Source organism: Lynx canadensis, chromosome E1, assembly GCF_007474595.2.
Source record: "Lynx canadensis isolate LIC74 chromosome E1, mLynCan4.pri.v2, whole genome shotgun sequence".
Lineage (NCBI taxonomy): Eukaryota > Metazoa > Chordata > Mammalia > Carnivora > Felidae > Lynx > Lynx canadensis.
The window spans coordinates 53,787,157-53,807,138 of record NC_044316.2 but is presented as its reverse complement, the minus strand read 5'-3'; the positions used below and the strand labels follow the sequence as shown (position 1 = coordinate 53,807,138).

General features: G+C 59.2%; 2 protein-coding genes across 2 annotated transcripts; one reads left to right on the top strand and one right to left on the bottom strand.

The window, feature by feature from the left end:
* Window positions 1–7,397: 7,397 nt before the first annotated feature.
* On the bottom strand, window positions 7,398–13,969 carry GPR142 (G protein-coupled receptor 142). The gene is given in 4 exon segments (XM_030296639.2): window positions 7,398–8,621; window positions 9,520–9,678; window positions 10,527–10,677; window positions 13,928–13,969. Coding segments are annotated over 4 exon segments (1,224 nt in total). The 3' UTR covers window positions 7,398–7,749.
* A 1,623-nt stretch (window positions 13,970–15,592) lies between these two features.
* On the top strand, window positions 15,593–19,932 carry BTBD17 (BTB domain containing 17). The gene is made up of 3 exons (XM_030296638.1): window positions 15,593–15,713; window positions 17,176–17,452; window positions 18,797–19,932. Exons 1-3 carry the CDS (start codon window positions 15,629–15,631, stop codon window positions 19,869–19,871), a joined length of 1,437 nt encoding a protein of 478 aa, XP_030152498.1. The 5' UTR covers window positions 15,593–15,628; the 3' UTR covers window positions 19,872–19,932.
* The last annotated feature ends 50 nt before the right edge of the window (window positions 19,933–19,982 follow it).

Below are 19,982 nucleotides of genomic sequence, written 5' to 3'. Positions count from 1 at the left end.
TAGTGAAGCCCCTGCAGGTTCCCTGGACGCTGACCGCCCATCAAGGCACATCTGGGGTCTACTATTTATTCCACTATGAGCTTTCCCACCTCCTGTCCCCCTTGAGTCCCTGTCAAACTTGGGCGATGGTGGCTGACTTCTTGTAGCAAGCTCTGAAGCGCTAGCCTTTGCTTGTTCTCCTGTGGGGTGGCTTTCATTTACTCCCATACTGGGGTCAAAGAAGTTAGGGGAGGGGCGCCTGGGTGGCTCAGTTGGTTAAGCATCCATCCGACAGGGCATGATCTCACGGTTCCTGAGTTTGAACCCTGTGTTGGGCTCTGTACCTGCATGGGATTTTCTCTCTCTCCCTCTCTCTCTCCCCCCACCTCTCCTCTTAAAATAAACACTTAAAAAGAAGAAGAAGAAGAAGAAGAAGAAGAAGAAGAAGAAGAAGTAGTTAGGGGATATGGGAGTTGGTTAATTGCCCAGAACTCTAGAAATGCAAGGTGGAAAGATTCCAGGTAGAAAGGTTTCCGGCTAGGACCAGAGGAGGTATTCGGAGAAGGGTAATGGCGCGAGCCTCTTGACCTCAGCCATCTGAACCTGCTCCAGGCCATTGATCTGAGCTCTGAGGTGGGCAGTATCTGGGGCAGCCTCCTCTAGGCCTGTTCTCCTCACGTGCAGCCACGTAAGCGCCATAAGGACGGTCCCCAGTGCAAAAAGAGGAAGCAAGAAATAAGAGGGGTGAGGCCCGGCTACCAAGGGCCACCAGGGTACGTGGCTTTCTGCGCCCATCCCCCAGCTATCCCTTCCCTTCAGGGTACCTCTGGGGACGTTTCAGCGTCTGAGTGCCTGCACCCAGGCTAAGCCCCCACAGGCACAGCATGATCAGTAGGGCAGGGAGAGCTGAAGACCCCAGTTCATGCGGTAGTGGACACGCGCCTGTGATGGAGGGATTACGTCAGGGATTATGACAGGGGATTACGTCATAACACAGGAGGAACGGGTCCTTTTCTCTCTCTTGTACAGCTCCTTCCACAACCTTCTCTCTCCCCAGCAGTGCTCCAGGGGCCACAGAGCGGGTGAGCGTTCCCTCCCTCTGTCCCCAGGTCTCCTCCAAACTCAGCAGGCCCCGCAGGAGCATCTCTCTCTTCCCCTCCATCCCGGCCTCTCACCCTCTCTCGTCTAGACTATGTCGCTGGCCTAAAGGGTCTCCAGCTTCCTGAGTCAATCCACTCTCCGTAGCCCCCCCCCCCCACCAGACGGATCTTCCTACAGCACAGTCCTAACAAGCCCCTTCAGAAGCTCAGCCGGCCATACAGAGAGGCCTTTCCAACTTTACACCCAACTACTCACTGTTTTCACCTGACTCCGGGAGCTAGACGAAGGAGCGTGTGCCTCATGTGTGCTTGGATGTGTAGACTGCCCCTCACACCTGCCTTCTGGATCTGGGCTCGGGGCCCCCTCCAGCATCTCCCGAAGCCTTGCCCAGTGGTTCGAGGTACAGAACCCAGTGATAAACAGGCCCGATCTGAGCTCTGCCTCCCCCACTGACTAGTTGTGTGTTCTTTGGGCAAACTGCTTGACCTCTTTGACCCTCAGTGTGCCCATCTATAAAATGGACATCATAATTCCTGCCTCGTAGTGTTACCATGAGGATTCTACAAGACGGTGCCTGCGAAACACTAAGCCTGGAGCCTGGAATGTGGGAAATGCTCAGAAAATGCTACATGTTGTACAAGGTGCTGCAAGTAATACCCTGAGGTTGGAAATGACTTTCCCAAGGTCATGCAGGGCACTGGTGTCAGAGAAGGGCCAGCTGTCTTCATTGTTTGTAGAGAGGGCACTCTGGGGAAGGAATTTGGGTTAGTTGCCTCCATGTGAGTTTGTGGCACCGAAAATTCTAGAAAGGTGGTGCCCCCTGGTCAGGAGAACCAAGACAGACATGCCAGTAACGACTGGCATGTCTTGGTGGCAGGCAATCCCTGGATCTTTCTGGAAGGGCCTGTCGCTCGCTCTGGCGAACCGAGAGCCCATCCCTCTGCCGGGTGGGGAAGGGCCAGCGGCAGGTGCAGGTGCCCCAGGCGAGCGTCAGTGGTCAGTTCTAGGACAAGTTGGGGGCCCTCTGGGATCTGGCTGAGTGGCTCCATTCATGGGGGAAGATGACAGGGTTACCCTCTGTCCTGTTCCGTGACATGATGATCCTGGGGCTGGGACCCTGAGATCTGCCAAATTCCCCATGGGTCCCAGGATGGTGCAGACACCCCACTGAGAAACTAACAAATGAACCAACAAAACATGGTCCCCATGACCAATCATCCCAGAGGTCCAGAGATTTGGAAGACCGGATCCCCTTGGTGCACACGTGGAGTGTGGATACTCGGGAATCAGCATCCCTACCCCCGCGCCCCCCCCCCCCCCGCCGTATTCCCTCCTTGACTTCACTCTCCCTCTGGGTGGGGAGCCCTTGGAGGCGCTCTTGTGCCCCAGCCCCGGCCTCATGAGGTCTGCGGGTCTGCCGAATGCAGCACCAGCACGATGCTCGTGGCCATCTTGCCACCCGCAGTCAGCCGGGTGGGCGCTCGGACCAGCAGGGACACCTTGGCACAGATACACGGTTCCTGCATCCCCAGGCCCCAGGGCCACTTCAGCAGGTGGTCGAAGGAGCTCTCCCAGCAGCCCTGCCCATCGATCCCAGCCTTGTTCCCCAACAATCCTCCCATGTCCCTGGGAGACTGGGTCACTCTGTCCTCCCACAGAAAAAGAGCAACGCCCTCCCCACCGGGGCCTCGAATGCCCTCCGTGAGACCACAGCCTCCATTCCAAACCAGCTCACACATCCCTGCCCCCTTCAACTAGAGGACCCTCTCCCCTTCCACCATCCCATCCCCACAGCACCCACCCGCCCACCCCCAGCCTTCGTGAGGTGCTGAGGGAATCAGGGGCTGCAGTTCCCCTGGGGCATCTTGGCATTCCTAGCCCTGCCTGCTAAATATACATCTAGGCAAGTCCCGGAAGGAAACACCACAGACCAGTTAACTCTTTCACCTACAGCAGCCATGAGAGGGCAGAGATGGGGTGGTGCCCAAGGAGCCTCTGCCCAGGCTTAGCTGGAGGGCAGGAGAACGTCCCCTCACAGCAGCCAGAGGGATGGAATCTTAGAGCCAGGCTCCAGGGGGACCTATAGGAAGGAGACCACCCGTGCCTTCACTGCCCCCTCACGCTCCTGCCCAAAGGAGGGCGGGGATGGGGGGCTCCTTTGCTTAAATCTCATGGTGGCTTGGGGCTAAGTCAGGCCCTAACCCACTCAGCTCTCCTTTCACAGAGAAGATGAGGGAGTGCATGGCAGGAAGCCCACCTTCCCCCAGCACGGGGGCTAGGGGTCCCCCTTCCAGGCTACTTGAACAGAGAGGTGTGAAGGCCTGGGAGTGGCTCCAGACAGGAGGCAGTGGGAGTCCCGTGGAAGGCTGACCCTGGATCAACCTCTACCTTCCCTTCTTCCCTCAATGGTGGGCAAGCACCCCAGCATGGCACCCTCAGCCTAGGTCTGCCTTTCCACCTGCCCCTGAGCCTCACCAGGCCGTCCTAGGTAGGAATGGGGGACTGCAGGCTGGGGAGCTCAGTGGGGTGGGAACTAAGGTGGGCCGGCCATAGACTCTCCCTCCTGCTTTGTGGCCAGAGGAGGAGCTCTGGAGCCGCTCGAGGGAAGGTTCCAGCCATGGATGGAACCACCCCGGGTCCCACCTCTGCTCATGACTCATGGTGGGGGTTTGGCAGTCTCCTTCCCTCCTCACCTCCCCGGCCCCTTTCCCTCCATCCTTGTCATGTGGGGCCACTGCCAAGGCTCAAACTCCCTTGGGTGCCCAAGGGGCTGCCACCAGCCAGGACCCACTGGCCAGGGGGTGGGTCCAGGTGGAACTGGACTAGGGTGGGGTGGGTGGGACCCCAGAGGCACTGATCAAGGCCCTGGGGCTCTGAACTCAGACAAGCTCTCCCTGCCCCACCCCCTTCCCCCCAGTGGAGAAGGCAGTTCTGCTGAATCTGAGGACAGCGGGAGGGGCTGGCTGGACCCTGCCATGGAGGGTGGAGGGAGGAGGCCAATGAAAGGGCCCTTCACACGGTGCCACGCACAGGAAGCCATCCCAGCCTCCAGAATGATCTGAGAAAACTACAGTGACCCGTGGGCTGCCTGGGCTAACCAACCCCAGCGTGGCAGCTGGCGTGGCTTCAGGGTGGAGGAGAGTGACAAGGGGAACAGCTGGTCCCTCCCACCCCGCCACTCCTTGCTGGCTCTGGGCCCCAAGGCAGGCGCGCTTTCCTTGCAGTATCTTGGCTCTTCCTATAAATCTGACTTCAAGCCCTGCCTGAGGGTTTCCATCCAGCCGGTCCTGCAGCGCCCCCTGCTGTCTAAGTCCGTAACGACAGGCAAATGTTCCTCCCCGGAACTCTAGCTTCACCATTGACAACGGAGGCAGGCCTGGGGAAAGCCCCCGCCCCCAAGACTCCCGTGTCCCAGACCATCCCTTGTTCCTGCCGGCACGTCTACAACCTGGCCGACCAAAGGGCTCAAGGCTTAATTCAGTAAGTCTTGCTCTCTGGGGGGGCTTCTCCCCAGCCTGGTTGCCGAAAACAGCAGGTCCTCCAAGAAGCCTCTCTCCTTGCTCCCAATCCCCACCCCGGGAGGACGGGGACAGCCGTGCGCCCCATCTACCCAACCAGCGGGTCTCCTTTTTTGGATGAAAGGAAAAAGGGGAAAGGGCAGTCGAACCCCTCAAGGGGAAAGCTCCAGGGTGCGGGAAATGAATCCGCAGAGGCAGCGCAGGGGCTGGGGGAGCGAGCGTGCCCGGGAGCCCCGGGTGCTGACACGCAGGTGGGAGAACCCGGCGAGCGAGTGCAGGTAGCAGGGAATGGTGGGCTACGCTGGAAGGCTGTGCAAGCATCTGAGCCCTTGGAGACAGGACAGGAAGCTTCGTTGGCCACAGAAGCGACAAAGGGGACCCAGGAAACCTGGGCCACAGCACATGTGCTCTCCTGACTCCGGGAGACGAAGGTATTTCCGCGGCCGGGTTGGCGAAGAAGAGAAGGGGGGGCACCGCACCACTGCCGTCTTGTTCTCCTGCCAGGAGCCGGTGAGAGTTGATAATAAAGATGCACAAAGGAAGCTGCGTAATAATACTTCCATTTACATTTCGGCGAAGGGCTCTGGGTTTTGTTAAAGGTTACAAACGTGGTTAAAAGGGACTGTTGTCTAATACATCTTATTCGGAAAATATGACAGCGGGTCCCAAATCTGGTAAGTCCGGGACCAAGAAGTTATGTGATGCAAAGCATCCCCGACGCTGCCCTTCTCCTAATCTGCTGCACCCGGGAGGAGCAGGAACAAGACCAGGAACCCGCAGCCGCTCTAGTCACCAGCCGAGGGCCCTGAGCCGCATCCTTTAACCTCCCTGCGCTCCCCGCTTCCCTCAGTCTATAAGATGGTTACCACTCAGGGGCCATTCGGAAAAACTGATGTGGCCCCCCTCCCTGTGGGTCCACCTGGGGTCGTGTGAATATTAACACCCTGGTGGGGCGCCTGGGTGGCTCAGTCGGTTCAGCGTCCGACTTCGGCTCAGGTCATAATCTCACAGCCCGTGGGTTCGAGCCCCGCATCGGGCTCTGTGCTGACAGCTCGGAGCCTGGAGCCTGCTCCGGATTCTGTGTCTCTCTCTCTTGGCCCCTCCCTTGCTCATGTTCTCTCTCTCTCTCTCTCTCAAAAAACATAAATGAACATTAAAAACAATATATTAACACCCCGGTTCTGGTGGCTCCAAGTCCCCACCTGTGCAAAGCTCCACCTGCCTGCACGGAGCCTCCCCATGCATCAAAAAGCCACCTTTCCCCCCAGTGCCTCGTTCTGTAGGGCAGACGTGACCTCTCCAGTGGGCTGGGGAGGCGTTGTCTCGTCCTTCAGAACCGGCTCTTCCCTGAGGTACCCGCACTTGCACCCCCCTCCTTAAGCAAGACAGGAGGCCCCAGTCTGTGCGCTTGCGGGGGAGCCCTCGGTGCCCCATGGGCACCCAGGAGCAGCCCGGACCGTGCTGTGCCAGCAGTGGTGGAGCTTGTGGGTCCCCACTCATCTCTCTGAAGGACCACTCATCTCTCGTGGGACCAGAGGTGTCAGAATTCAGAGGGACCAGAATTCAGAACTTTTCAGAACAGAGAAAGATCACGCATGGCCTGTCCTCTGTGTTGGGTGTAACCACACCCCCAGAGAGTCTGCAGGGAACCCCGGCATCAACACCCCGTCACCCTGCGCCAGGTCAGGTCAGGTCAGGTTTTGCCACCAAATGTGTCTGGGGCGCCTGGGGGGGCTCGGCTGGTGGAGCGTCCAACTTCGGCTCAGGTCATGATCTCGCGGTTCGTGAGTTCGAGCCCCACGTCCGGCTCTGTGTTGACAGCTCAGAGCCTGGAGCCTGCTTCGGATTCTGTGTCTCCCTCTCTCTCTGTCCCTGCCCCGTGTGTGCTCTCTCTCTCTCTCTCTCAAAAGTAGATAAATAAACTTAAAAAAATAGAATTACGGATAAAGTTTAGAATTAGGGATAAGAGCTGAAGAGCCTGCCTTTTTCCCCTTTGGGTGTGGCTGAGAGTCCCCTCCTGGACACTTGTTCTGGGGAGAAGAGGAAAGAGGGAAAGTTGAGCATTTATTCTGCACTGATGGCATGCATTTCTGGCTCTTTCGCCTCGGCCACGCCACTAAGGGGTTGAGTGCTGGCGGGCCCCAGCCTGGACCTCCCATTCAGGGGAAAGGTCAGCTCAGCCAGACTGACGAGAAAGCAGAAAGCAGCCGCTAATGTGTTTACCCAAAGCCTGGAGCAGGTGGGAGGTGCATCTGCTAATCTCTCCCAGCTGCCTTTCCCAGAGCCCAGGAGAGGCTGGGAGGGGCGGGCAGAGCCCCAGGGACCCAATCCGCTGGGCCATCTCCTCCCTCCCCATAATGGAGAAAGAGGCCTTCCTCCAAGTGGAATGGGTTAGGTCCTCCCTTCCCATCCCCCTGCCCCTGGGCTGAGAGGGCACTTCCTTTCTCATCAGGAACAATGAAAACCCTAGGCTATTCTGGGCCCCTGAACCTATTCTGGCTCCAGGGCAGGGAGTTAAGTGGAATCCAACCAGGATGCTTGAGACTCAAGGGGTTCTGTCGCCCCAGGGCTGGGACATCTAATCTGCTTTAAGATCATCCCCTTTCCCAAGCAAAACGTTTGGTTCCCCCAGCCAGAATATGCTGGAATCCTGCAGATAACTTCCTTCCACCCTGGCCACTGGAAGCCAGAGAAGTGATTGACTCGGGGAGGGAGATATAGGCTCTGGGGGAGAGGGGTGGGGGTGGTGGTGGCTGGAAACCATTCATACCTGTCTGTCCATCCGTCCATCCATCCATCCATCCATCCATCCATCTTGCCTTTCATTCACTCATCCAATCAATGTCAATCTAGCCTTCATAACGTGCCAGGTGAAATGTCCTTTACAAAGGAATGCCAAGGCAGCTGACACTATCAGCCTGTGCCTGGCAGAGCCCTCTCCTTGTCCCAAGAAGTGGGAGTTGCTGGTGAAGCTAATGGGAGAGCTGGAAAAATTGTACCCTCCTGCACCCGGGGAGCTGCCCTCACAGGAAGGAGCCTTTCCCCGACCCCTAGTTGCAAAGTAGGGTGTCACAGTTTTGTGGTCACACCACAAAGGCAGCAGTATATCTGGCCCTGAGCCACACCCGAGCACCCTGGCTGGGCCCCTCCTCTACAATTCTGCCCCTTTGGGAATTCCCGGGGGCTTTAGCACAGGTTCCACCACCATGCCCTCTGGCTGTGACCCCAGGATGCAGGGCAGGTGGGCATCATGGATGACCTCTCGGATGGTGGCCCGGAAAGTCTTGCTGACAAAGCAGTAGAGGCTGAAGTTGACTGCTGTGTTGAGCATGGCCGCCATGTTGGCCACGTCCAAGGCCAGGTGGACCCTCCAGTCCCGGTGGACAGGGGCCACATACAGGTGGTAGAGCATGACAAAGATCCGGGGTGCCCAAAGGAGGGTGAAGAGCGTGGTGACACCCAGGAGGATAGCTGTACCCTTGCCCACCCGGGGCCGCAGCCCACTCTGGCTCCTCCTCCGCAGCCGGCAGACGATGGCCGAGTTGGTGACCAGGAAAACGCCACATGGGATGAAGTAGACGATGAGACAGTGAGCCCACTTGAGGGCCTCATCCATCATGCTGGGGGGGTCCGCGTCCCTCCACACATCCAGCCACCAGTAGAAGGGGATTCCGGTCAGGAGGGCAGCACCGAGGACAGCGACGATGGCTCGGCGGGTCCGGCCTGGGGATGAGGCGGCCCGGTGGTGCAGGGGATGGCACAGGGCGCTGTACCGGTCGACGGTGAGCAGGACAGCAATCCAGACAGAGGCATGGTTGGCAGCAAACTCCAGGATGTTGGCCGTGCGCACCACAGCCCGGGGAACCTCCCGGGCCAGCACGGCGCCCTGCAGGAGGAAACCCACGAACACGATGACCACCTGGGTGACGATATCCGAGACTGTGAGCGCCAGAAGGTAGTAGTAGGAGGGCTTCCTGGTCCTGGCGGCCAGCCGGGCCAAGGCCACTGTGGTCAGGAGGTTGACTGATGGCGACAGAGGTCACAGGGGGCAGAGGACAGAGGTGTTAGAAGGGCTACTCAGACCATGTTTCCAAGGTGTTATTATCTCCCTCTCCACCTGCCTGCTTGTCCAGACTTCCTTTTTCCTCTTTCCAGTCCTTCTTAAAACTCACTTTAGGGCACCTGGGTGGCTCAGTCGGTTAAGCGTCCGACCCTTGATCTTGGCTCGGGTCATGATCTCATCGTTCATGAGTTCGAGCCCCACATCGGGCTGTGTGCTGATAGCAGAGTCTGCCTGGGATTCTCTCTCTCCCTCTCTCTTTCTGTCCCTCCTGTGCTTGTGCTCTAGGTCTCTCTCAAAATACATAAACTAAAAACAAAACAAAGTAAAACCTCACTTTATCAGAGAGGCTAACCAGATCAGTCCTGCCCTATCCATCCATATACCACGGGCCATTGACTTCACCCCAGGGCAAGGCCTCTGCCTTCCACACGGGCAGGGGTGGGTAATTCCCCAAGGTGGAGACCTCCTGTTCTTTCTTACATCCACTTCCCTACCTGCCCCCCCGCTTTGCTGCTCTCAGAAGCGGTGGAAGGCACGGGAAGCTTTTGACTGAGTTGAGGGCAGTCCTACATGAACTTAGTCATCCTACAGCAGTGCCCACTCCTGGGTAGAGAAAAGACTGTCCCTTCTGGTGAAACCTTGGCTTTAGCCATTAAGCACCCCAAATCCTGGCCCTTCATTTTTTAGTCCCCACTGTGCTTTGCTCCCCAATGAGCCAGATCACCGTGTAAAGTCAAAGGGTATCCTGAGAGTCTATGATCCTGGGTCTCAGGGGTCAGCACAGAGGATGGGTACTCATCGAAGGAGGACCCCCATTTCTGCCCACCCCCAACTTCCAGACCCCAGCTTCCCACTCACCAGGCAGCCCCAAGCCCAGCAGGATGCTGTAGTAGATGACAGGGATGACACCAGCCACACATGGGGACCTCTCCGGGATTTCTGGCCAATGGCCTTCCAACTCCTGGCTTGGCCCACTGCCATTGGCCGGGGGCGCCAGGGTGGCTTGAGGCTGGCCAGCTAGGGAGGGTGGAAGGATGAAGTTAGAGCCTTAGATTTCTCTCTGCAGCCTGACCCCGACCCTGAGATCTTTATTCACCCCTACTCTGTGCAGACGCCCCCAGCTAGGCCCAGCCGAATGGCAATCCCAATTGCCAGGCCCATCCCACCCCACCCCTTGGTGGCCTGGCTCCCCCATTAGAGGGAAGAAGTCCTCCATGGCGTTTCTTGCTCCCATGGATGCTGTTTCGCGATTGCATGTCTCAAGGTGCATTTTCTGCCTGGAAGGCAGGGCCCAGGAACAGGCTGTGCGGCACAGAAGGGTGGGGGTGGGGCACCTTTTGAAAATACACGTTCCAGGGCCTTGATGCTGGGGGTCTGAGCCAGGGGATCCGGAGCGGGGCTCAGGCAGCTGTAATTCTAGTGAGCACCCTGGGTGATTCTCATTGACGATGACTCAACAGCCACACCCCTCCCACCACCAAGGAGTGACATTACTGGAAGGAGCAGCCCCCATCATAGGCTGGCACTATTGGAGCTGGGGCGGCCCTAGTTTCCAGATGGGGAAACTGAGTCCAGAGGGAGTAAGGTGACCACATAGTCTGGTCCTTGCTCCCCTCAGCCCACACTGTAGGTCTTTAGGTTTCACGGTCCAGCTTTTGATTTCCTATGGAGGCACCCCTCCAGTGGATCCCCCCCCCACAACCCCCGCCTCTCCTCCCATTACCCCTCCCCTGCAGCTAAACCTAGTTTCCCCGCCTACCGCACTCAGCTCGTCGGGGATCAGCTTCAAGCTTCTAGATTCCTCACCTGTTCTTCACCTGCTGGCCACTGTCCTCTCCCTTCCCGGCCTGTTCTGGATACTTTACCTGCCTCTCGCCCCTCAAGCGTCATGCTCCTGGGTCCTGAGTCCTATGTCACCTCGTGGATTTTGGCGGGGGGATCCCCGCAGCTTCCGGCATCGCCAGCTCTCCAAGGGGTGGTTTGTCCCACGATTCTTCCTGCGGCACTGAGACCTAGCTGGTCAATACAGAGAGGTCGGTGGTGGGAGGAGGGAGGAGGAGGAAGGAAAGGGTGGGGCTGAGGCTCTGGGGGCGGGGGGAGGGAATGAGTCTATACAGTGGATGCCTCTGAGAGCAAACTGGGAACCCCCAGGGTGCAGGCAGGGAAGGGGTCAGGCTGGGAGGGAGGCCTTGAGGAGGGGGCCGGATTGGGGCTCTAGATAGGCTGCCTCATGGTCCGCGGCACTCTGGGGCCGGGGGAGGGGGGCGGTAAGGATTTCAGGGCAGAAGGAAGGATTCCATCTTCAGGGTTGGGGGGACTGCTACAGGGCAGGAAGGGGTGAGGCCACCATGGGCAGGGCCCAGATCTAGAGAGGGGCCTTATGGGCCCCGTTTGAAGGGGTCAGTCCAGCAGCGACAGCAGGCAGTGGGACGAGGAAGAGGCTGTCTGGGGGCCGCTGGCCTGGAAGGATGGCAGGAAGCCGTGTGCAGTGATGACAGTGGCCACTCAGGGAAACCCAGACCCAGTGGCCCCCACAAGCTGTTGTTTTTCCAGCCTCGGTGAAACAGATCATCCCGCCCCACCCCCGCCCCAGGAATATCAGTCACTGGCAAACAAACACCAGAAGGTGCAGCGAGCGCTCTGGAGAGGCTGGAATCTGTGCCCACGGGCTCCCCCCCGCCACCCCCTTCGGGTAGTGACCAGTGCAGCCCTGGGTGGGCACCAGGGACAAACGTGTGCATTGACAGAGAGGGGAGCTGAGGCCCAGCCTGGAATCACCTCCCCTGCCCGCCTCCGGGAATGCAGCGGTGCTGGCTTCTGGGCTCCCTAAGTTAGCTCCCACATCTGGGGCTGAGACGCCACCTGGACCCTTGTCCCCACTTCTACCTTCACATCCACCCTGGGCTATCACAGGGGACTTGCTGCCCCCTGGTGGCCGTGTCCTGACCCTGCAGGCCTCCAGAGAGTCCACTGGCTTCCGCCGGGATCTCTGGGGGGCAAAGCAGGACCAGAGCATGTGCTGCCCACTCAGGTCCCGAGGCCGTGTCCCAGCCCCTAGCTCCAGAGAATGCCAGAAGCACAGATGTTCCCCAAGCCACCACCTCCCTGCCCCACGAGGCTATGGGTGAACAAGGAGCTGCTTACAGTCAAGTTGAAAAGACCAAAGACCAACATGTGTGAGGGCCTTTCATTTATTTTTTTTTAATGTTTGCTTATTTTTGAGAAAGAGACAGAGCGCAAGTAGGGGAGGAGCAGAGAGAGAGAGAGAGGGAGATACAGAATCCAGAGCAGGCTCCAGGCTCTGAGCTGTCAGCACGGAGCCTGAAGCGGGGCTCGAACTCACGAACCGCGAGCCCATGACCTGAGCTGAAGTCAGCCGCTCAACTGACTGAGCCCCCCCGGGCGCCCCTGAGCCCTTACTCTTGTTCCTACACTTTTCACCCTCATGGCAGCCCCACAGGCTAACTCTGGTGACCTCCGTTTGACACAAGAGGGGCCCGAGGCTCAGAGACGTTAGGCAACTAGGCTAGGACCACAGAGCCACAAGGTGGCCGGTGGAATTCGAACTCAGGTTTGTTCCTCCCCCAGAGCTGTTCACCTGTCACTCCCTCACCGAGAAGAAATGGCGCTGGGGCAGCAAGAGGCCACTGTGAGCTCAGACTTTGCGGAGAGGGGGATGTGGTTCAGACAGAGCACTCAGACAGGGAAGGGCATTGCAGTTCAGGGGAACGGCGAGGTAGCACGTGCTGGGGGCAGGAAAACAATCTGCCACCATGACGGGAGCGCCTGGCTTCCGGGAAGTTTTCAGTAGCTTTAGGGAAAGATTCCTTCTTGTTTATTATTAGTGTGCCCCTCTGAGTACACTGGGGGGGGGGGGGTTCTGGAACCTATACTCATGATCCCCTGCTCCCCAGTCTAAGTGTTTAAAGGCATCCTGGCTCCGGAAGGGAGATGTCATAGATGGAAAGGAGTCTGCACTGTAGGTAGAGTTGGGTCTGGGGGCTCATCGCTCCGGGGTTGGGTATTACCCGCATCCAGTGTCTGATCACCCACTCTGCAGATTCAGAAAAATCATCCTGCCCCAAGCTTGCAAGAATTTTCGGTTGCTTTTACAGCCCTAGAGATTCCTTACCCAACAGGTATCATTTCTGTCTGAAACAGCTTCCCAGAAAAGACATCATAGGGTCATGGGAGGAAAAATCAAGCAGAAGAGTGGCATTGGCATCCTGGCTGACCGTGAGATCTCAGACAAGTCACTTAGGTTATAAACACTTTTTGTCTCGGGCAGGAAGTAGCACTTGTCTGGGAATTGTTGTAGCCTGTGAGCTCATCACACTTGCTCTCAAGACATTAAGGAGTTTCCAGATTCACAGAAACCCCATGGAAAGAAAGTGGAGTGTCTCAGATCCTCTATCTCGATAGCTGTGCAGGGCAAATGCCCTCCTTTCTCTCTCCTGCTCCCAGATCTCACACGCTACGCACATGCGTGCATGTGTATGCACACACACCACACATACACACGCATGCACACGGCCCAGCAAGTGTCAGACTAAGAAACTGAGGACAGAGAATGGCTGTTTCTGGAAAGTCAGTTCCTTTCTTTCTTTCTCTTTCTTTCTTTCTTTCTTTCATCTTCCTTCCTTCCTTTAAAAATTTTTAAATGTTTATTTATTTTCTGAGAGAGACAGAGACAGAGTGTGAGCGGGGGGGGGGGGGGGGGGGGAGGGGCAGAGAGAGAGGGAGACACAGAATCCCAAGCAGGCTCCAGGCTCCGAGCTGTCAGCACAGAACCTGACGTTGGGGCTTGAACCCATGAGCTGTGCGATCATGACCTGAGCTGAACTCAGACCCTTAATTGACTGAGCCACCCAGGTGCCCCTGGAAAGCCAGTTTCTAAACCATTCAAGGAGGTTTAGGGGCAATGAAGTCAGTAATTGTAGGAGGTGGGGCCTCTCAGAGGTCGGGGGTGGGTCGGAGGTGACTTTTCTGAGTGTTCTGAGTGTTCTTGGTAATCTGGGGCCTCGCGATCCCTGTACCCTTGAAATGGCATCCGTCTAACTCTGGGAGATAAATCTTAGCTTAGGGGTGTGCGTGACAATTACCCAGCATGGTTAGAAAATACAGGTGTCCTGGCTTCTAAGTAGAGCATGGGAGATTCCCACGAACGTGGGCTATGCTTCCAGAAAGACAGATGCAGCCTCGGTGAGTCTGGAGTTAAGAAACGTGTTTATGGAAAGCTGGTTTTCTGAGTAGTGGGTTCTCTTACCCTCATCTCCTTATCACCAATAACATTCCTGCCGAAAAGCATTGCCCGTGGAAGCAGGGATGCTCTCAGAGGCCCAGAACCCCGTCGCACTGAGGATCTGTCTTGCTGGGTCGGGCCGGGGAGGTGGTACAGTCCATGGGAAGGGCAGGCAGGCAGCCAAGGGTTGGTGGATCTGGATGAGGGGAGCCAGGCGTGAAGGTCAGGGCAGCCGGGAGGGGTTTCCGCTAGGCTGGATGGTTCCATCTCTGCCAACCCGGACGAGGCAGGTGCCAGACCCAATTCTTGCTCTCTCTGCGGCGCTGGAGAGGGGGTGGGGCTGTAGGAGTCTCTGTGCTGTGCCAGCCGGGAGCAGAAATCAATGCACAGAGCTGGTGCCTGGGATCCAGACCGCGAGCGAGGGCAGGCTCCACCCCCCAGTCAAGGACTCAGCCTTGGGGGAAACTGAGCTGGATCTATCTGGAGCCCCCCCACTTCAGTTCATCAACCCTGAAGGAGTCCCTCCCCGGAAGAGCTGGGCCGGGCCCCACCCGGTTCCCGGAAAGGTGAGGCCTCCACAGGACACACGGACACACCCACTGCCCTTGAGTTCTAGGCCCCACCCTCCGCTCCCTGTTCCTTTGGATTTAGAAGAGCGCTCCTGTGCACCAACCCACCCAGCTCTCTGCCTCAGTTTCTCCTACACACGGGTCTGCCGTGTGTCTCCTTGGAACTCTGGGAAGGGAAAAATTACATTTGGAAGTTAGAAGCTGGTAAAAGAAGCCTTCCAAGAGATGAGCCTAGAGACCGAGGCACTCAGGGAAGGTGAATTAAAGGAAGTGACAGGGCAGACAGGTGGCCACCTCAGCATCTCCAGTCCCTATGCTCAGCTTTGTGCCAGTTGGGCCGAGGGCCAGCCCTGCTCTGGACAGATGGACAGAGGGCCTCCCGTGCAGTGGTGCCCAGCCCAGGGTGCTTCTGCTGTGCCCAGCCCTGCCACCTTAGCTCACCTTGATCCTGGAGGATGATGGTCCCAGTCCCCAGGGGGCCTCTCGAAAGGCCCATCACCATTCCCAGAGCATGCAGGGAACAGGCTTCGACAAGGAACACGAAAGTGATACGAGTTACCCCACGGGCCCCTATTCGAGACCCTTGCTCTCCTCTCTGAAGACCTAGCCCACCCCAAAATGGAAGAGGGGGAGGGATGGGGGCCCAAGCAGCTCTTCCCTCTTCTCTTCCGGGGCCTTCTTTGCAGCCCGCTCACCATGGCACTTTAGCCAAGATGCTGCCAAGCGCATTCTGGGCCAGGACGGAGACTGTGCCTGGGGATTGGGGGAGGGGACTGGGACCCTCTGGGCCAGCAGCTGCCAGAGGTCCTGGAGCCCCTTGCCTGCCCTCTGGAGAGCCTAAAACCTCCCAGGAGAGAAAGGACCAGCGCCGCTGGGTGGTAGAAGATGTGGGGGAGGGTGCCGGATCTGTCCCCCTCGGGGGCCCGCGGGCAGCACAATAGCCCCAGGCCGCAGCTCTCTGGCTTAAGTGGTTGCCTGGGCAACAGCTGGGGCCAGTTTCCACCAATCCGAAGCAGAGGCTGGGTGGGGGGAGGGAAGCTGGCCCGGAAGGGGGGTGCCATCCCCTTGTGCTGAATCCTATATAAGGAGGAGGGATGTGAGCACAGTGGTCTGGGCTTCGAGGTCCCTCCAGCGAGCTCAGGGGCGGGGCACAAAGATGCTTCGGCTGGGCTATGCCAAGCCCGGGTCCTGGGCCAGCTTCTGGGCCATCCTGACCTTGGTGGGTCTGGCCACTCGAGCAGGTGAGTGGGCAGTGGGTGGGGTGAGGGTGGAGGGCAGGGAAGAGAGGCAGGACTGCTGGGCCCTAGCGCCACGAGGCCGGGAGGGGGCGGTGTCCAGCAGGCCAGGGCGATTTGATCACCACAGACTCCGTGGAGGAGGCCGGCCTCAGAGGGAAAAAGGGCAGGGCGGGCAGGCAGGGGTCTTAACGGCAAGAAGACCTTTTCCCCCAGACAAGCGGGCCCAGGCAGCGGCCGAGTGTAATGCCATCAGCATTCGGGGCCTTCATAGTGACAGCTTGGGGAGGTGGGGTTGGGAAATTAACAGCCCACCCACCTCTCACCCTCCCCTTCTCCCTCTGTTCCCCTTTCTCTGACACACAGATGCTCTGCTGTCGTGTGAGCCTTCTCTGCCATAGTCCACATGGGCCATGGACCTGTGTGTGTGTGTGTGTGTGTGTGTGTGTGTGTGTGTATGTGTGTGTTGGGGCAGGTGCTCATCTGCTGCTCTCAGGCACCCACCTTGTCTCCCTCTGAGTCTCCTCACACTGTTCTCTGCTTGGGGAAGCCGCTGGCTGCATTTTCTATCACTGGGTTTTCTGTAACTGAGTGCATGTCCCCATCTGACCCTCACGGCATCCCCAGAAACATGGCAGAAGGGCCGGATGGGACCGTGAGAGCCCCTTTCCAGCTGCAGCCCGACCTCTGTATTTTCTCTGGTCCCCCACAAGCCACCTCCTGCAAGTGGACTTCAGTCTCAGAGGTCAGCACCCAAGAGGGCAGCTGGGCCTGGAAAGAGCTTCTCCTCCTGCCCACAGCCCTCCTCTCACGCTGCCCCTCCCGCTCAGTGCTCTGCCCACACCCCCCCCCCCCACACCCAACCCTCCCTCTGTTCCCAGCACCCCGAGCCCATCCTTCTCAAGGGCCTTTGCAAGGCTGGCTCCTTCTTGTCACTTCCTCAGGGAGCCATCCCTGATTTCTGCACCTCAAGTAGCCTTACCCTGACTCCTGTCACTTCCCTCATGTATCAAGAGTCCCAGACTACAGTGCTTATTTGTGTACGGAATGCCTGTCTAATCAGCTGGTTTGTGCTTTTATCAGGAGGTGAGAGGGGTGGGGACCCAGTGGTTCCTCAACCCTTGCCTGGGGGTCTGGCATCCTGGAGATCAGTTCTGAGCATTTTTGTCCCCCACTGGTCCATGATCTCTCCTCGCCGGGAATCAACAACCCCCGTTGCAAGAGCATCATCTCAGGGTCTGCTCAGGGTCAGGTTCACAATCTTCCTCACCTAGGATGTGCCTGTGTGTGCATACACGCGTCCACAAGCTCCGTGGGCACAAACGGGTAGGCGCACGGCCTCCCCAGGCCTGCCTGCCCTCTGCCCACACCCAAGCACACGCGTCTCCAGCTGGTCCCTCTGCGCCCCTAGATCGCACCCCGGGGCCCAGGTGCCTTCTCAGCCGCGCCGTGTTCCTTCCCGCTGCAGCTCAGAGAGCCGATGTCGGCGGGGAATCCACGGGCACCTCCATCAACCACTCCCAGCTGCTTCTCCAACGCCTGCAAGAGCTTCTGCGGCAGGGCAATGCCAGCGATGTGGTCCTGCGGGTGCAGGCTGCGGGCACCGACGAGGTCCGGGTCTTCCACGCCCACCGCTTGCTGCTGGGCTTGCACAGTGAGCTGTTCCGGGAGCTGCTGAGAAACCAGAGTGAGGCGGTGCTTCAGGAGCCCCGGGACTGTGCTGCGGTCTTTGACAAGTTCATCAGGTGCGGAAGGGTTAGGGGGGAGACTTCACCCCTTTCCAAGGCCCTGGCGTCTCGGCCCCTTAGCGGACACGATGTCCACCCGTCCCCCGGAGGTCATGGGGATGACAGTGCAGCCACCCCATGCATCCCTTCTCCCTCTGCCCTCTTGCAAAATGCAGCGTGACCCCCCCTGCCCTTGCCTGCAAGCTCTGTGCGTTTCATGTCAATTACCAATGCTGGCAGAGCTGTTTCCAAACCTGGCCTTGGGAGCTTTTAGAAACTGCAGATTCCCGGACCCGGCTCTGGATCACCGGCTTCAGGTCTGGGGTTGGGCCCAGCTATCATTTTTGTTTGTTTGTTTTAGAGCCTCCATGTGGTTTTTGTGTCTGGTCAGGGTTTGAAGTTCAGGGCCAGGGAGAGTAAGCCAGCTCTCTCTCCTATCTCCTGCTCCCTTCCGGTGCGCTGCACAAGGGCGCCATTCACACTAGAGTCAGAGAAAGTAACCCCTTTTTTAATAGTTCAGACAAGACGGCGGCAGAATTCCAGGCAATAGGAAGAGGGGTAACACAGAAGGGCAAACCCCGCCCCCAATCCCATACAGCCCCTCTGCGGACCTCTGATTGGCTAGAATTCAGTCACATGGCCACGCCCGCTGGAAGGGAGGCTGAGAAACCATCTTTTATTCCCAGAGGCAAACATGTGAGACTAAAATGCAGCGGAAAGAAGAGACAGCTGTGGGCAGTTGTCACCACAGCCGGGCAGAGCGCGTGCCAGTGGGGACCTGGCAGGAAGGGTGGCCAGGGGGATGGGAGCAGACAGCGACAGGGAGTGAGTGCGCCAGCCGGAAGACAGGAAAGATGCAGTGAGAAAGAGGAGCTTGCAAGCAAAGGGGGAGGGTAGAGGGAATTAACCCTTGTTGATGGCCTTCCCTGCAACCAGCGCCCCCCTGCCCCCCGCGCCTCGTTCCTTCTCCCCACAGCTGTCACAGCGGCCCTGTTACCCGCTTTCCCAGCTGATCAGCATAAGGTTCAGGGAAGTTGAATGATTTGCCCACTTGCTCGTAGGATATGGATCTGCACCCGGCTTGTAAACCCCACAATGGCAGGAGCCTCGACTGTCTTGTGGCCTAGAGCAGGGCACCTGATAGATGCTCAGTAACGACATGCTGTTTCCATGTCCCCAGAGAAGCGTAAAGAAGAGGGGTGAAGCAGGATGGGCGAGGAGGGTCCTTGAGAGGAAGACAGGAAGCCTCAGGGTCCACTGCTCGGCTTGCACCTTGCCCACACCCAAGGCCGGGTCCCCTGCGCGCGTGGGGCAGAGCCGGCCCTGCCCTGCCCGTGCCGCATCTCTACGCCTCTCCCGCAGGTACCTCTACTGCGGCGAGCTGACCGTGCTGCTGGCCCAGGCCATCCCCCTGCACAGGCTGGCCACCAAGTACGGCGTGGCGTCCCTGCAGCGCGGCGTGGCCGACTACATGCGCGCGCACCTGGCGGGCGGCGCGGGCCCGGCGGTGGGCTGGTACCACTACGCTGTGAGCACCGGGGACGAGGCCCTGCGCCAGAGCTGCCTGCAGTTCCTGGCCTGGAACCTGTCGGCCGTGGCGGGGAGCGCAGAGTGGGGCGCCGTGAGCCCCGAGCTGCTGGGGCAGCTCCTGCCGCGCTCGGACCTGGTGCTGCAGGACGAGCTGGAGCTGTTCCACGCGCTGGAGACGTGGCTGGGCCGCGCCCGGCCGCCCCCCGCCGTGGCCGAGCGCGCGCTGCGGGCCATCCGCTACCCCATGATCCCGCCCGCGCAACTGTTCCAGCTGCAGGCGCGCTCGGCCGCCCTGGCGCGCCACGGCGACGCGGTGGCCGACCTCCTGCTGCAGGCCTACCAGTTCCACGCCGCCTCGCCGCTGCACTTCGCCAAGTTCTTCGACGTCAACGGCAGCGCCTTCCTGCCCCGCAACTACCTCGCGCCCGCCTGGGGCGCCCCGTGGGTCATCAACAACCCGGCCCGCGACGACCGCAGCACCAGCTTCCAGACGCAGCTGGGCCCGAGCGGCCACGACGCCGGCCGCCGGGTCACGTGGAACGTGCTCTTCTCGCCGCGCTGGCTGCCCGTCAGCCTGCGGCCCGTCTACGCGGACGCCGCGGGCACCGCGCTGCCGGCCGCGCGTCCAGAGGACGGCCGGCCGCGCCTGGTGGTCACGCCGGCCAGCAGCGGCGGTGACGCGGCGGGTGTGAGCTTCCAGAAGACCGTGCTGGTGGGGGCGCGCCAGCACGGCCGCCTGCTGGTGCGCCACGCCTACAGTTTCCACCAGAGCAGCGAGGAGGCCGGTGACTTCTTGGCGCACGCAGACCTGCAGCGGCGCAACTCCGAGTACCTGGTGGAGAACGCTCTGCACCTGCACCTCATCGTCAAGCCGGTCTACCACACCCTCATCCGGACCCCCAAGTAGCCAAGTGGGCCGGGGGTGGGGGCGCCTCTGGAGTGGGAAATAGAGGCCTGGCATTGATGGCCTTCGGCATGTGGGAGGCGTGCCACGAATGGAGGTGCCTCCGTTGGTCCC